The sequence below is a fragment of the Babylonia areolata genome, chromosome 17, assembly GCF_041734735.1.
Source record: "Babylonia areolata isolate BAREFJ2019XMU chromosome 17, ASM4173473v1, whole genome shotgun sequence".
NCBI lineage: Eukaryota > Metazoa > Mollusca > Gastropoda > Neogastropoda > Buccinidae > Babylonia > Babylonia areolata.
In genome coordinates, this window is record NC_134892.1 from 17,453,553 (window position 1) to 17,471,897 (window position 18,345).

At 41.4% G+C, this 18,345-nt stretch overlaps 1 protein-coding gene across 1 annotated transcript in view; it reads left to right on the forward strand.

The window, feature by feature from the left end:
* Positions 1–18,345, forward strand: part of LOC143291503 (high affinity cGMP-specific 3',5'-cyclic phosphodiesterase 9A-like) — a 171,524-nt gene that overhangs the window by 88,532 nt on the left and 64,647 nt on the right. Inside the window, exons 4-6 of the mRNA XM_076601391.1 lie at positions 11,844–11,921; positions 14,787–14,830; positions 17,221–17,278. Of these exons, the coding sequence (XP_076457506.1) occupies positions 11,844–11,921; positions 14,787–14,830; positions 17,221–17,278 (180 nt within the window). The remainder of the gene's footprint in view (positions 1–11,843; positions 11,922–14,786; positions 14,831–17,220; positions 17,279–18,345) is intronic.

Sequence of the window (18,345 nt, forward strand, 5' to 3'; positions counted from 1 at the left end):
TCAAGACACGGTCTCTCCACAAAACGCGTTTTCCCATAAAATAACCACCACAACAAAAGTATTCGTCATATTTACCTCTCCTTCGTGGGCTGTCACCCTTGGCAGATAGTAAGGGTAAGTTGCCTTTGGGTTTGTAGGTATTTGTGTTCTTGAATACCGGATATTGCTAACCCTCGGGCAGTTTGCTTTGCCTCAGGCAGATTACCCGCAGGTACACATTTAACCGCAGGCACGATTTCTTGAATGCGCCCCACTAGCTGCCAAGGGTGACTTTGTGTATCTTGAATATGAAGATAACCTGTTGTTGTTGTCACTTGTCGTCACAGTGTGTAAACACAAGCAGGTTTTGAAATGAGCGAATCAGATCAAACTGTTGAATTGGACTGATCAGGATGAATCAGTGAATCTGTCAGTTATTCATTTAAAGTCACTTGCAATTAGTATGCACACTATGTTGTGGGAATGAATAAAACCAGTCAGCACAGCTAATTATTAGCTGTCTCCCAGAAGGAATGAAAACTGAAACAGGCTGATTGACTGATTTAAGATGCAAGGAACTCCCTGATAGGCTGTGTGCTGCATATAGATGCTGCTTTATGTAGGCACTGCTTATGTGTAGGGTGAACTGCTTTATGTAGGGCTGTGTGTTGCTTTTGCCAGGTAGGGTGAACTGCTTAGTGTGTGTGCTGTATTGTAAAGTAAACGTAAACACTCTATAAAAAAAACCCCACTCAACATGGCCCTGCTCACATGGAGAGAAAGAGAGAGTGAGTGAGTGCATCAACATCAATTGATCCAGTATCCCTTTCTCTGTTCCTCTCTCTCTCTCACCACCCTTTTTTACAACTGGGCGTTGCCGACAGGGCAAGCACGTCAAGCGTTTTCTAGATTTTAAGCAGCACACAGCATGGTAACACAACCCGATAACAACCCTGTAACAAAGCCCAGAGATGACAACCTCAACTACCATGGAACAGAAGGTTCTCATGGGGTAGTGTGTGGCACCCACACTCCCAGTTGTTACTGGTGAGTCAGGCGAGACGTCAGCTGAGGACTTCATCGTGGAGGCAAAGAGAGTCCTGGCTGCATACCCCATGGGAGATGAGATGGCTGCTTTCTTTATTTAGAGCCATTTGCAGGGCCACTAGGTGAGAAATTCAGCTGTGGGACCTGAAGGAGACCAACACCTAAGAGAAGGTGACCATAATTCTGCTAGGGGTGTTCGGTGATGGACGGCGTGTCACCACACTGCTGTCCCCATTTTTCAGCAGGGTGCAGCAGGAGTCCATCATGGACTACTCTCATGCTCTGCACAGCATGGAGAGAACCATCCAGATGAAGATGACTGGGGCCCTTACCGCTGAGATGCTGAGGGACTAGTTCATCGACTGCCTCCGGGACCCACTGCTGAAAAGGGGGCTGCGCCGGGTAGTAAGAGGGAGCCACACACCACCCTCATCCAGGCCAGGGATGAAGCCCTGAGGTTGTGGCGAGAGCTGAAGGGGGACCAACGACAGCAACAGACCAGGGAAGACAATATAATGGGAGACAAACTTGCATGTAGAAGAGTGTTCGGTCCATGCAGGGGTTAATTAAGAGTTAGTCGATCAGAGAGATGGGATTTTAGTTGAGAATAGGGCTTTGGGTAGGAAAAAGAAAGGGACAAAAATCAAGAAAAAGGAAAGGTCAGTCAGTGGCGGGGAATGGGATTTCCCCACACAAGGTGGGTAAGATTTTCCCCAAGGAAAAGCACTAAGGTTATCACAGTGAGAACAAAAGAGACTTGTCCAATGGTTTCAAGAAGGGGCAGATCAGAAGCCAAAAGAGGAAATGATGGCTAAGACGACAGACCAGTGGATATCCTTGCCAAGGTGAATGGGTGCTGCTGCCCATACCACCTGATCGAGGAATTCCTGGCACCTGTGCCACGAGGGAGGGCACATGAGAGACCGGTAGTAACTGGTTTGTATGAGACTGGCACCAGGTCTCATCCGAAGCCTGGGGTGCACGAATCATGTGCAGGTGCTAGGATGATAGCTGAGACTGACAGGAGTAGATGTGGGAAACTACATACCTTGAGTCAAAACACAGACACTAAGCTGCTGGTTGTTGATTGTTACCACACATTGGCCAGTGATCTCGACATCACAGCTGGTCACCCACATAAATAAATAAATAAATAAAAAAAATTTAAAATTAGTTGAAGTCCAGTAAAGAGCGTCTGTTTAAATGACACGTGGAGAAATGTCCATGACACAAAATAGGAATACACGTGGTGTAAACAGCATCCATTCACTGCACGGCGATTAGACTACAGTTTTGCAAATCAAGAATTGTTGACCTCGTGTTCCACCTTCGAATTATCACTGTTCCATACACCGACCAAAAAGCCGTTTTGACTGAACTAAATAAATAATTCACAGTTTACCTGAGGTCCAGGATATTGGCGTTTTAATAATTCTTTCTCAAAAGACACTTATTTCTTAACACGCATGAACGGTTTGTTAAATGAGTCACTGGGGGAAAACAACACACACATGTTGTCTTATCCATCAGAAAAATGGGAATCGTGTAAAATCAAAATAAGAGAGTTTTGCATAGAATACGGGAAGTTCAAAGCATATAGAACGAAAAACCTAATAGTGGATCTACAATGTCGTCTGAAGAAGTTAAACAGTTGATAGACAATCCAGATAACATTCAGGTACAACGAGACATGTTTCAAGCAAAACAGCAAGTAGAAATATCCTCTGAGAAAGGAACAGGTGTATAAGTTAGAGCTTGTGACAAATGGATAGAAGAGGAAAAAAAACACAAAAATATTTTCTCAGTTTGGATAAGGTTCGCGCGAAGGTTAGAAACACATGATGGAGAAATATTAACGGACCAAACAAAAGTAATGGAAGAACAAGTTAAATACTTCTCAGAGTTATACAGTCAGACCACAGACACACACGATACACAAGAAACGGTACAAGATTTTATGAAAGATTTACATTTTACCGCATTAGATGAGGAAGAAGTAGCTTTGTGTGAAGGTCTGGTGTCAGTAGACGAAGCAGGCACTGTTTTAAAATCAGTGAAAATGGCTCTTCTCCAGGTAGTGATGGTTTAACCATCGGATTCATGAAAGTATTCTGGGACAAAATTAAGAATCAACTTACACTCGCTTTCAATGACTCATTTGAAAAGGGAGAAATGTCGTACACACAAAGACAAGGTATAATTATTCTTTTGCATAAAGGTAAAGAACTTGCCCGCGATCAGCTTAGCAACGGGAGACCAATCACACTCACAAACATTGATTACAGAATGTTAGCAAAAATATCAGCAGGAAGACTGAGCAAGGTAGTTTCGAAAGTAATAAATCAAGACCAAGTTGGATATATTAAAGGGAGAAGTATTTCAACAGTAATAAGAACGATTGACGATGTCATGGAATATTTAAATCGTACAGACAAGGCTAGATATCTGTTAGCTTTAGATTATACAAAAGCATTCGATTCAGTTTCACGTCGTCTCATATTCAACTTCTTCAAAATATTCAGTTTTGGCGAACAGATGAGAAAATGGATAGCGACTCTCAGTAACAACACATTCAGCAGCATAAAACACGGAGGGTGGATTTCTCAAGTATTCCCCGTAACCTTGGGCATTAGGCAAGGCTGTCCCTTTTCATCTGTAGCCTTCATACGATCCGTTGAACTACTGGTGATTAAGATAAGAAATAGTAGTAATGTAAGAAGAATCAGATTACCAGACAACAAGAAACAAACTGATTTTTTTTTTTTTTTTTAATAAAGCTGATGACACAACACTGTTCCTTCAGGATAAGTAAGATATGATGTGTGCCTCTTCAAGCATTAAAGAATTTTCAAAAATTTCAGGTCTCTCTTTAAACCAGTCAAAAACTAAAGCAGTGAAAATGGGAAAAGACAATCATGCAGAAAATCTACCATTCAACATCAGAGACAAGATCAAGATACTTGGAATTTTCTTTAAAAAAAAAAATAACGGTATTAGAGCTCAAAATATAGAAGACAACTGGACATCAAAAACTGAGAAAATGCAAAATATAATAAAATCTTGGTATGCTAGAGACCTCAGCATTCACAAGAAAATAGTTAAGAGTTTTTTAATCAGTCAATTCATTTTTGTGATGCATTCAATTGGACTCCCAGAAAAAGTACTTTCAGCAAGAAATAGAACTTTGGTCACGTGACCCTCAACGCCTCCTGACTCTGTATTTGCCAGATCTCCTACCAAAATTACCAACGAACACCCACTATCTTTTTATTTACCGACGAACACTCACTAAAAATATTGAATGTAACGATTACCGATGTCGTTCAATGACAGTTTCGTTGGGATCTCCGCGAAGCACCCAGCTACTCACCCAGCTACTTCGTTTCCTTTTGAGGCGGCAGCTGGCATCCTTCCACCCTCTCCCCACTCCACTTCCCCCTCACTCCTGTCCTTGACTCTCTGCAATGCAGCCCTCCATGCTGTCCACTGGACTGTGGCCGATGTCATGGCGACAGGCTACTAGTAGCGTGTAGCTCTTCCCTTCCACCTCCAGGAGCTGCTGTCCTTTGTGTCTGTTCAGGAACCCGATGAATGTGCACCAAATGTGCACAGGATGTGTCAGTGTCACGCGATGGTCTGATTAGCTGTGTGAGGGTATGGGGTCCACCCCACTGTAATTTGCACCCGGGGGCACAGTGCCGCTCATCATGACATAAGGAATGGCCTGTTCTCTCATGCTCGGGGACAATAGGTCCCAGAGCTTTGAATGTTGGTCAGGGTGTTAGTCCTCTTGGTGAAGCAACAAACTGAAATCCCGTCAGCAACCATATTTTGTTAAACCTTTTATTGTAATGGTGTGGTTGTGATACTAGAACTGCTAATGATGATGATAATAATGAATAATATATATATATATATATATATATATATATATATATTGTATAATACTTAAATGATTCTACTGATACTACTACTACTACTAATGATAATAATTATAAAGTTATACTTGTTATACATAACTTAGCCTCCTTTTCTATAAATAAAAGGGATATCAACAACATTATTTTAACCGAAGTTCTTCTTGAGACCTTTCAGAATGAACGTGACAAAATGAATTGCACAGTTTTCAGAAATTTCCGTAAATTGTGAAGTGTAATCTGTTTGTCTTTCGTCTGTTTTATGTGTTTCGGGACGATCCTGTTTATATTTAAATAAAAACAGAAACGAACAGACACGACCAGAAAGCATCTTCCGAAGCAAACTCATCAGGAAATGAATTAATTCTAATATCTATGTTGAAGTATTTGTATGGTCTACGCAGACCCAAGCAGACGAGCTGCAAAATATAAATCCTTACAATAAAATTATTGGGTTAGCATATCTACTTATTTATAGCACATGACTAGAATTATCGCCATTTGTTCACGAAATTTCTTGAAATACACCCGATTTTAATGGGGACAAAACACTTCACTGTCCAATATAGAAATAACAAAAATTGGCCAAATGAGAACCACGAAAGGCAAGCTTTGTTCGCTTTCTCCCTCACGATCGGCCTCCCGTTAAGCTTGCTTGCTGTTAAACGCTGAACTGTCGCCTCCGCTGAATTGTTGCCGGCGCCAATTTTGGCGTATCCCAGTTAACCGCTGATTTGTCACCAGCAACAAATCAACGTTTAACAGAGATCCGCAAAATTGTCGCCGCGAGAGAGAACTCAGAACTCTGATGATTTAATGCACTAGGCCATATGCCCATGTCATAGGGATGAGGACAAGTAAAAAAAAAAAAAAAGAAAAAAAAAAAGTGCAGCAAAAACAAACACCAAAATTAAGTAAACAACACATTGAATACATATCAGTACACGTACAAACAATAGTACAGACATACACATTCACAGCAGTGCAATTGATAATTATGCGGTTAAGGAGGTATTTAAGTTTAAGCACGTTTTAATTTGTAATAATTTGTTAAGTTAACTGTTATACACTTTTTCTTTCTTAAAGCCTCCAAAATATACCATGCAACCACTTTACAGTGTTTGTCACTGGCCATCAAAAGTGTCATATAAAATGCTGATGGTCAGGAGAAAAATTTGCGGAGTAAATACTTTTCCCTGATGTCACGATAGTTTGAACAGAAAAGTAAAAAGTGGATTTCAGATTCTGGAGCATTTTTACAAAATGGACAAAACATACTCTAAGGTGATCGGGCAATGAAGCGATATATATGAGTTTTTAAGGGAGAAACACCTAACTTGAAGCATATTAATGCTTTTCTAACAGCAATAATACTTATTTCAAATACAGCTTGGGGAATGTCAGGAACTGATTTAAATGAAGTTTAAAAAGAAAACCGTTCTCCTGAATCATCATTATTCCAGTCCTGAAGAAAACAATCTTTTAATCTCGTTTGAACAGAAACAAAAATCCCTTACTAAAGCCCACCCCTTGGTTTTCCCAAACATGTCCAAATCCATAACAGTATAATATGAAACACACATTAGAAACCTAGTTTTTATTTTTAGAGCGTAAGTTGTAAAGCATTTTGTATGTTGTGAATGGTAGACCGTGTGAAGGCATAGTCACTAACTTTAGCCAAAATTTTATACATTTAGTGCATGTTGTTATATAGAGTGGATACCTTCCTGTCTCTGCATAGATTAGAGCATTTGGAGTTCTAACGCTTAAATTTAGTCATCTCTTTAAAGCAAATAAATGGACTTTTTCAATAACACTTTGATCAGTCATCAGGCCCCAGACCTCAGAAGCATATGTGAGCATATGCTTTATTTGGCTATCAAATAACTTGAAGAATATTTATGGAGATTGGTCACCAATTATCCACAGCAATTTTAAAATGGAAAGAACTCCATTTTTAGCTCTAGCAGCCATGTCTTCTAATGCATTGGGAAAGTGAGACCTGTTGAAAATACAATACCAAGATATTTATAGCAGTTAACAATCTCTAGCCTTTGGCCATCATAAAACCATTTCTCTTTTGATGAAACATAACCACCATTTCTGAATATAACTATATTAGATTTGTCAAAATTTACATAGAGACCAAGGTTTTTAGCAGTGTCCCTCAGGATAATCAGTTGTTGCCGAAGGCCAGTTACAGTGCAGGATAAGAGGATAACATCATCTGCAAATAACAATATAAGGATTTCCAAAATGTCAGGAGAAAATCTGATGCCATATCTACCGAATGTTTGAATGTCATTAGCTAGCTCATTTATCAAAAAGGAGAATAAAATTGGACTACATATTTCCCTTTGGTCATTGCAAACTCTTACTGTTGCTTTAACAACATTGTATATACTTTTAATTGCTTTATACATTTTCCATGTTACACCAGGACCTCTAAAGGTGGTTTCTATCTGCTAAATCGAAGGGTTTTTTTAATCAATAAACACAACATAAAACTTACAGTAGTTAAGGTAGTTGCTTTTGTACCAGACCTAGCAGAGTAAATATGTGATCAGTAGTACTATATTTTTGCGAAACCCTGCTTGAGCTTCATTTATAATTGTATTTTCTTCAGCCCATATAGTGAGATGTTTATTCAAGACCTTACTGCACACATTTAACGGGAAAATTCCTCTATAATTGTCGGGGCAATTAATATCACCTTTCTTGTTTGTATTACAGATTCTGTCCACTTGTCTGGAAAAGTTCCTGTCTTAAAAAGTTTGTTGAAATATTTTGTAAGAAATGTCACAAGGGAATTAAAATACTTGTAGAATTCATTTATCAAACCGTCAGGTCCAGGTGCCTTATTATTCTTCAGAGCTTTTAGGGCATTTCGCACTTCATCTTCTGTAATGTCACAGTCAAGAATTTCATGTGTCATTGAGTGATGATCATTAATTTGTGGATCAGGCTCGTTTTTCGTCAGGTGTATCTTGATCGTTTACTTCCGAAGAAAACATATTTTTGAAGTGATCATACCATATATCAGGGGTTATCATACTTTGTATGTACTCCTTTTTTTGTTAATCATCTAACAGTTCTCCAGAATGTGTTAGGATCTTGGAAACTAGATAAATGTGTGTCAAGAGCATGATCTTTGTGTTTGTTATATTTCTCCTTCAGAAATTTCTTACATTCTTGTCTTTGTTCTGTGTATGCTACTCTTTTCTCATCTGCCTGTTCTACTGTCTGATTTGATGTTCTGCACTTCCTTAGGGTTTGTCGAAAAGCACGTTGTTTTGCAAAACATTCACCATCAAACCACAAATTAGTATTTCGTTCGCCTACTGTGACCTGATTAAGCATGGAAGAACCAGCTTTGTGCATGGCTTCATTAAACTTAACTAAAGCACCATGAATATGAATTTCAATTAGATTAAATACGCTTCTCATCAGTTCTGAAACTTTGTCTGAGTAAAACTCAGATGAAAATTTGCTTGCTTTGTCAATGTTCGAAACATACTTTTGTACTGTTTGCCTTTTTGGTCTCGCAATGGTTAATGTTTGTTTAGTTAAATTGATTTTCATCTCTACAGGCATGTTTGGATTCTATCCTGGAAGAAACATGAATACTAAGGGTACGGTCTATGATACTTCAAGACATAATAAAATAATCGATAACACTTGCTCCAATATGAGCTATTTAAATAAATTCTCCTAATCCATCAGCAGTCAACAGACCATTCATTATAACTACATTAAACTGGTCACAAACATTCAGTAAATATTGACCAAAATCGTTAATACTAACATCTTTTGAGACGCGTGCATGAATACTGTCTACACTGGCTATGTCAAGGTCATTGTCAAAATACTGGAGATCTCTACCGTTTTTTCCACCAGTCCTTGCATTTAAGTCACCACATACAATGACAAGAAGATCACCAGCAACTTCAGAGACGTCAAGCAAATACTGCTCAGGCAAGGATATTCCACTGTATATATCAGTTTCTTTGTAGTACATGCTTTGAAATGGAGGCAAGTACATTGCAAGTAAAAGTCTATCGTCAAACCTGTAATTTCTTCAGATATTTTTTGCACAATACAATTATCATATTCTGTGTGAATTATATAAGTCACAGTCTTGAATTGTTTTCTTACAAGCATAGCTACAACCCCAGACTATCTTGCTCTGACAGCATTAGTCAGTCTGGCTGCAGGCGAAACAAAGACATTATGAGTGGGTAGATGAATGGTGGTGGTGTGGTTCGAAAGGGAGAATGACCCGATTTTTACCCCTTTTACCTTTTCTATCCAAAATTTTATTTTACAATTTTTACAAAATCTGTGGCACGCAGATTACAATTATGTTCCTTTTTACATGTATGTATTTTAAGTGAAAATTGCTGTCATCTCAGCCGTTTAATCATGTGTGTGTCTGTGCGATGGTGTTAGTGTGAATGTCGGAGTGTAACAGTTGTAGTATTGATAGTATGCTACTTTGTGAGTTTTATGCATTGTTTTTTGTGTGTGTGTGTGTGTTTTTTTTATTTCATTTTAATATTAATGATTCTGTTTTATGTTTCTACTACTTTTGATATGCTTTCTTGTTTCATTTCAGGTACTGGATTGTAAAGCGCTTAGAGCTTGCATATGCTTGTATTATAGCGCTATATAAAAATAAAATATTATTATTATTATTATAATCTGGGAAAAGAAAACTTGGAAAATTTCTAGAGAATGTTTCGGAAAGAAAGACGAAACTAAAATTGTGTAAGCAAGATCAAACACATGGGTCATTTACACAAGTAAGCCCTTCAAAATTGTTATTGAAAAAAAAACTTGGTGATGTTTTAGCACTGTTTTCAAAGACATGGACACGGCCGAATCCCCAGGTATCAGTACTAACCATACCATCTGCTTTCCTAGGGGTGCTTTTAAATGCTTCCGTAAGTTGTGTCTGTCTGCATTTTGCTTTGCTGCGTGTTTGTGGGCCAGTGGATGGTGTCTGAGTTAGTTCATTTTCGATAGCAAGGACTGAGGTTGACTGAGTGACTGTGTCCTATTTGAAAGATGTATCATGCACCATGTCCGCACTGTACTGTTCGTCACTCTGCGGAACTAAACACTGACTTCGATTGTCATGGGCACATTCCTCTGAAACAAATCTCTGTTTAACGAAAGTCTGGCTTTCAGCGTCAAAAGAGAAAGTATCATCTGGGTCACCATGACCAGAGGGGGTGTGCACAGACTGAGGTGAAACAGAAGAATGTTCATGACCTTTTGGACTAAAAGTATCTTGACAGGTGTCGTCATGGGGAAGGGGTGGATCCGCGCTGTCCACTGTGGTCAGGTCAACAGTCTGGGGGGAAAACTGTAGGCCTGCTGGCTGGAGTCTCGGTGACGGTGGCTACACCATAATCCTGCTCACCAGAAGGAGAGATGATCTCGCTGCTGTCGCCGGGGCCATGATCTGGAGACCAGGTTGTCGTTGGGCCGTCAACGTCTTCTCTGTGACCTCCGCCGACACTGGTTGATCCGGTCGGCTGGGACACCTTTGAATGACTGGATGACGACTGCTGTCCTGGGAGTATAGGATATTCTGACATATCAAAAATGGAAGGGGGGTAATTGAAGGTCTGTTGGATGTCCGTTCAGCACAGTGTTCCCTTCTGGGTACGTCTCTGGCAGGTGCGTTTTGAACAGTACGGAGAGCCTGTCCACGTTGGTGACTGTTCCTGAACAGTAGACGCCCATTACGAAAGTAGGCATTTCTTCCCTGCCGTTTCTGTTCTTGTAGCACCTTCTGCTGTCGGGTGGTCAGGTCAGCCACTATTCGGATGCTCAGCTCGACCGCCATTTTGTCTCTTGTTCCCTTGTCCTCCAGAAGGAGGAGTCTATCAGGCAAGGAGTGGAGATGAACTGACAGAACACGAGGATAGCTGGAATCTTCACGCTTCGGCCCAATGCGGTGGGCAGATTCAATATCAGCAGCTCTCCACGTTTTGCTGGGATAGTAGTTGTTCAGCAGTTTCACTACCTTGTCACGGCATGTCTTACGGTCCTCATTAGATCCCTCGTGAACATTAAAGAAATGGATGTTGTTGTTTTTGGAACTCGCCTCAAGTTTTTCTACCCCATGCCTCAAACTGTTTGCTGTGTCAGGACAGTATCTTTGGTCATCCTGTAGTCGGTTGCATTCGTGCTCCAAAAAGTCACATTTCTGACAGACTGTCAACAAACGCCTTAAGCCGGTCGTTCTCACAGCTTAAACTTTGGCAGCATTCTTTGACGGAGTCCATTTCTTTGATCAGAGTTGTCTGGGTCTGACGAAACTCCTTGAGATGTCTCTTCATGCTCTCTGCCAAAAAGTTCAACGAACTACCAAGGGGGTCCACGACATTCTGTGTCCATCTCATGTCAACAGCCTGGAGAGGGAGGTGTGAGTTGGGCGGGGAAGGGGGGAATGGAGGGAGGGGAGGGGGATAGGGGGGAGATGACGCAGCGAAATAATGTGCGGAGTTTGACGAGATTTGAACTCTTCCTGTGACGTCGTGGGAGCTGGTGTGACCTGCAATCAAATCTGTCCCTGGACCTGAAAGCAGACAAGTGAACAATAGTACAGATGGTAAGAGTTCCAACCGGACCCTCATGAGTCTCCATAGATGTATGGACACGAGTTTTAAAACATAAGAATACGGGTTTCCTGTTCACATTATCGATGATTAAGAAATGTTCTTGCTCCACACAGACTAGAAACTAGAAACTGGGAAAATACGCTGCATGATCTAGCCGCGAGAGAGAGAGAGAGTGTGTGTGTGTTTGGATATGTGCGTGTGTGTGTGTGTGTGTGTGTGTGTGTGTGTGTGTGCAGCAGTGAGCAGAACGTGTGGCTGCCTGTTTCAGACATGCCATGTTGTCGCTGAAGGACAAACAGGGAGCACACGTATCCATGTCTCCCACCATGCCAGCCAACTCTCCCTCGTGAGTCGCCCACCCCGTGCTTTCCCTGCCTCTTCCTCTCTCTGTCTCTCCTGCCTCTTTCTGCCTGTCTTTCACACACACACACACACACACACACACACACACACACACACACACACACACACACACACACACACACACACACATACAAATGCACACACACAAACGCATACATAAACACATGAACACACGCGCTCGCGTCCACCTTCTCCCTCCAGAAACACAAACGTCAAACAGGGTTGTCCCGGCCAAGAAATGTACAGTCCCTGAAGCAGAGTCGATTTCCCTTTTCAGGAAGCAACCATTTCTGTCATTTGCATTGCAACTTAACTTCAGTACACCACAATTTTCACATCACAGTATCGGGTGAATGAAGCATGTCTGATGTTAAATGCTCGTAGTTTTCTTCATCGGATGACACTCCTGTCGGAAAATATTGTGTTCCTATACACTTTGACAAGTTGAAAAATCAGGACATTTATACGCATTTATACGGGTACGTGCGTGTACACATAAGTGACATTAGCTGTCGTGAGACGCAGCTCAGTTTGGAAGCACCAGAGGGACAGTGGGAAAGGAAAATGAAGACCGAAACACTACCATTATCACCACCCCCGCCACCTACTGAATATCATGAACAGTTGTCACCCATACCCTACGTTCAGATCTTACTTAACTTGCCGTGCCCAGTTTGTCCACATAATTCAGTCTTGGATCCAGTCTTATTTACTATGTACACACAGTCTCTCACCACTGTCATTCATCTGTCAGGTCACTCATACCATGTTCTTTGCAGATGATTCCCAACTCCACAACTCTACTGTTCCCCCAGAATTTCCAACTCTTGCCTGTAGTTTGAAAAATTGCATTCAGGATGTGGCCGAGTGTATGAGTGAGAACAAGCTGTAGATGAATGTGGATAAAACTGAGCTAATTGACATTGGCACCAAGTCAAAGATAAACCAGATCACCTCTACCTCTGTATCCATCTCTGGCTGTGACATACCTTTCTCCCAGTCTCTGAGAAACCTTTGCAACTACATAGATGAAACACTGTCTGTGGATGCACATGTCAAACACTTGTGCCGCACTCTGTTCTGTCAGCTTCGTAAGTGAGGCAAAATTCGCTCTTTCCTTTCCACTGCTTCTGCTAACAAACTTGCAGTTTCTTTTATGCTATCTAGATTAGACCACTGCAACTCTTTTCTAGCTGTTCTCCCCGCTGTTCTCAGAATCATGCAGCCCGACTCGTGCTCCGTAAACCCAGGCATGAGAGTGCAATATCACTGCTTAGAACACTTCACTGGCTTCCTGTTAAAGCAATAATTCAATACAAAGTAGCATGTCTCTGTTTCAGTGTCTCTCTCACAACAATATGTGTTAAAGCAATAATTCAATACAAAGTAGCATGTCTCTGTTTCAGTGTCTCTCTCACAACAATATGCCATCGTATCTTTCAAATCTTCTCCATCTATACCATCCTTCTAGGTCGCTGCGCTCAGCGGACACCACTCTGTTGACAATTCCTCGATTCTCTCTTGAGACCTTTGTCCCTCTGTCCCTCAGCACAACCCAGTGTTTTCAGCTTTTAAAAAGAATTTAAAGACTCACATTTTCAACTCCACCAAGCATGATGCATACAAATGAGTACATGTTTGTGTATAGTGATGTGTTGTGGGGATGGAGGATGCTTTTAAAATTTGTACTTATAAAATGAAGTTATTTTTGATGTATTATGTTGTGTATGAGCTGTGTTAAAGAGTTGGAAATGAATGTTAGAATTGTGATATATTTTTGATGATGTTTATGATGATGATGATGATGATTATCTGTCTATCCATCCATCCATCCATCCTTCTATCTACCTAACTACCTGCTATCTGTATATGTAAATGTTGATTTATTAATCTCATCTTGTTTACCATTCCAAACAACACGAAATTATCCACCAACTCATCTGGGAGATTAGAAGCCAGTGGTTGATTAGGTTCAACAATACAGTGTACCTTCATAGAGAAGTAATAGAGTACTTAGCATATTTCGGTAAGAAATGATTCAGAATATCGGGACAGTACGACTGACACTAACGTGACCCATCGCCGCCACCACTAACCACAATGGCTGCAACACTTGTCGGTACCACACACAAAAAAAAGAGGGAGAGAAAGAGTGGAGCCAGCACCTGGTTATTTTTGACATATTGTTGGTATCATCGCATTGTTGACATCGATAGACTATGTACATCATATTTTTAGTTACATCACTATTGTTAATATCAAGCGCGCGCGCGCGTGTGTGTAACACTTAAAAATTACAACAACAACAACAACTACTACTACTACTACGTGAGGGAGGGGGCGAGAGAAGGAGTGAAGAAGAGAGGAGTCGGCTGCATACGTACTCGCATTCGCACGTGGTTATGTTTCCATGGCGACTGCCATCACCAGGTCCACACGGCGATATTGTACAGCCATTGCTGCTGTGGTAACCACGTCACAGGCGTCCTCATAGCCTCTCTCTTCCATCCTCCCCTACTCAAACACTGGCTACACACACACACACACATACACATACACACACACACACACACACGGGCGCGCGCAAGCGCATTTGTGCTCAACATGGGTGGCCGGTATTATCAGACATACGGCCACACAGACACAGAGGAAGCGTTATAAATAACTTTTTACTTTGGTCCAGAAAGAGACCAACACTCCACGCGCTTAATCAAATATTCAAATTGAACATGGTGTGTGTATTGTGTGTGTGTGCGTGTGTGTGTGTACGTGCGTGCGTGCGTGTGTGCGTGCATACGTGCGTGTGTGTGTGTGTGTGTGTGTGTGTGTGTGTTTACGAATCCTGCAGAAACCCTTACAAAGTCATCAGTCGAGACCCCCCACCACAAGACGGTAAGATAAAAACATCCTGTTTTGATGATGATGTTGTGTGTGTGTGTGTGTGTGTGTGTGTGTGTGTGTGTGAGAGAGAGAGAGAGTTTTCAGCAGTGTTGTGTGTGCTATATGATTCAGACGAGTGAACCAAAAGTTTTAGCCTATTTTCATTGATTCACATGCGTAAACAAAGTGAGTCTATGTTATAACACGGTGTTCGGTTGTGTGTGTGTGTGTGTGTGTGCGTGTGTGTGTGTGTGTGTGTGTGTGTGTGTGTGTAAAACCTTAACATTGCCATTTTCTCTGGAAATACTTTGTCTGCCAATACTAAATTTGGCTAAACTTAGTTGGAAAAAAATCTTCACAGTAAAAATGTTCACCAATAGTTGGTTGTACGTCTCCTGGATTTAGCCGTATTTCCGGATCATAAACGATTTATTTCGATGAGTTACGTTCTGGATACCGAAAACACTATATTACTCCTTCCCAGGTACCGGAATTTAGGCTGTGTCTGGTAAGAAGACGCCATGATCTCGTTTTTCTTGTTTGCAATCAAAAGAAAAGAAATAAAAATTCTGGAACGAACACATACAGTGACACTAACTACACTATTGGCATGTTTACTTCATATAAATATTCTTAAGTAGACACTGAATTAACTAGAATGGAAATAAAAGAAAAATTGAATTGACTGTTTCACTGAGTTTCAGCCACGTCTGGACTGGTCTGTGCAGATCTTGGCAAAACATTTTGCAGTGTGTCTGGCGCGATGGCAACGTCTCCTTATCCGCCAATTTAACAGAATTTCTTTAATAATCATCAACATGTTTACAGCATATGAATGCTTTAAAGTGGATACTGAATTAACTAGAATGAACAAAAAAGAGAAATTGAATGGACGGTGTGATAGTTTCTCAGTGAGTGTAACTACTGAAGCTTGTCGATCACGGATCTCTGCAGATGTAGAGAAAGCGGCCATATATTGGGGTGTGTTTGAGGTGATGGGAACGTCTCCTTTACCTCGGACTTGGAAAGAAATTCTTTAATGCCTGAGATATACCAAAATAACATGATTTAAATGGCGTTATCACTTCGATTACTATGGTCGATTTATTACGCTCAAAGAACATGCTCAATTTTTGAACGACATTGGTAGAGCCGCGTTAGCACTGTGTATAAAACCACTTACTCTCGACCGGAACATAATAATAATAATAATAATAATAATAATAATAATAATACATAGTTTTTCTATGGCGCGATATCCAGCACCAATGCTGCTCAAAGCGCCTTACATCATCCAGTAGACTATAAACATGCCTTAAAAACACATCAACCGCTATCTGACAATGGAAAACATCCATTTTGTTCATATGAATGAAAAAGCACACTTAAGAGATGAATCAGATTATAAAAGCTATGAAGTAAATAATGCTTAGATTAAAACAAAATGCATTTCATAGAACACACACACACACACACACACACACACACACACACACACACACACACACACACACACACACACACATACACTCTCTCTCTCACACACACACACACACCCACACACACATGTAGATGTCCCTCCCTTACAGACACACACACACACACACACACACAGACACACGCACGCTGACATTAAATATCAACTGCACTAAAAAGAAACAAAATTGCATAAGCATTAAGATATTTCTCATTTTCTAACATAGAATTCTGTTCGGACAGACTAACATGCATACACACTTACACACGCGTACCAGAGCACTGTACCATCACAAACACATGCACGCACGCACACACACACACACATACACACACACACACACACACACGCCCATTAAAAAATCACCAGATAGAAAAAATGCCATCACATCTAAGCCCAAAACTACATAAAATACACAATGCATGCATGGTTGGATCTGCTTTTAAGCATTTTTTTAACGTGAAGCTTTACATAATTGTGATAACAAATACAGAACGCATATTAACAAAATAATTTTAAAAGGTTTTTATCATGTTTTTCTAATCATCATTATATCTTGAAATGTCTATCACACGTGAGTCTTGAAGGCCTTGCCTCACTTGTTTTGGTAGTTATACCTGAAGGAATATGTGTGAGATCATACACTGTCGTTCTGCCTGTGATAAATCGTGATTAACGTGTGTGTGTGTGTGTGTGTGTGTGTGTGTGTGTGTGTGTGTGAGCAGTAATCTGTTTGCCTTTGATGAAGGAGCTGTAACCTTTATCGATCTTTACTACCTTCTTTGTGTTGTATCAACCTCAATGATTATGCCTGTATGTATGTGACTGGGGAGCTAAGAGCTTTTTCATTGCCGTGCATGCCTGAATGCTGAAATAAAACTGTGTGAAGAGAGAACTGAGCTGTGCCCTGTGTGTGTTGTGTCAGCAGTGGACCATGACGCTTTCCAGGCAGTTCTGACCCATGTGGCGGAACAACTCAACAGGTGGGTGATCCATCTTTGGGCCCCAGGCTCTTTTCTCTGTCTTGCTGTGCCTGTCTCCATGGGTACTTGAAACATTGCATGGACCAGTGGTTGAGTGGATGGACATTATATTGCAGTTCACTGGCTGCAAAGGCAGTATCCAGTTTGCTTGACAGAGTTTGTCAGTCAAAACACAACCTACAGTGCTCGCCAGCCATCGCACAAATTACGATTTATATCATTCACCACACAAAATAGCAATGTGGACCACTTCAGCATTCTGCATTATGAATTACAAACTCAGGCTCACATGATATATACACTTCTGGACCTTGGCCTCTCACAAAGGGGGGTGAGAACATAAAAACAATGATTACTGGATTACTCATGAAAACTGGCGGACACTGGTGGTGGTGGTGTGTCCATCGAGATCGATGATGACCATCGTTGTCATCCAGCTGGGGGATGGGGGGAGGGTGGTGGTGGGGTGGGGGGGAGGATGCTCATGAATCTATCTGTGAATGCGCAGATGGCTGAATAGTCCGATCTGCGCACGAAATGTTCGCTGACAGTTGGGGCAGACAAAGACAGGCATATCATTGTCAGGGAGCTTGTTTGCCCGTGACTTTCTGGCCTGCCTCTTCTGAACAGCTGCAGCAGTCCTGTTGGCCTCGCACAACTTGGCGCCTTTGTGCACAGCAGCGCGCCATTTGTCACGGTCCACTGTAGATTCCTCCCAGGAGTCAGGGTTGATATCAAACGCTTTCAGAGAGACTTTCAGAGTATCTCTGAAGCGCTTCTTCTGACCTCCGTGTGATCTCTTCCCTTGTTGCAGCTCGCCATAGAAGAGCCTTTTGGGCAGCCGATGGTCTGGCATGCGCGCCACGTGTCCAGCCCAGCGAAGCTGGGACTGCATCAGGATGGTGAAGATGCTGGGAAGGGTGGCTTTTGCAAGCACCTCTGTGTCTGGGGTCCTGTCTTGCCACTTGATGTTCAGTAGCTTCCTGAGGCATGTTGTGTGGTTCAGCTTCTTGGCATGTCGTTGGTACACTGTCCAAGTTTCGCAGGCGTACAGTAGTGTGGGGAGA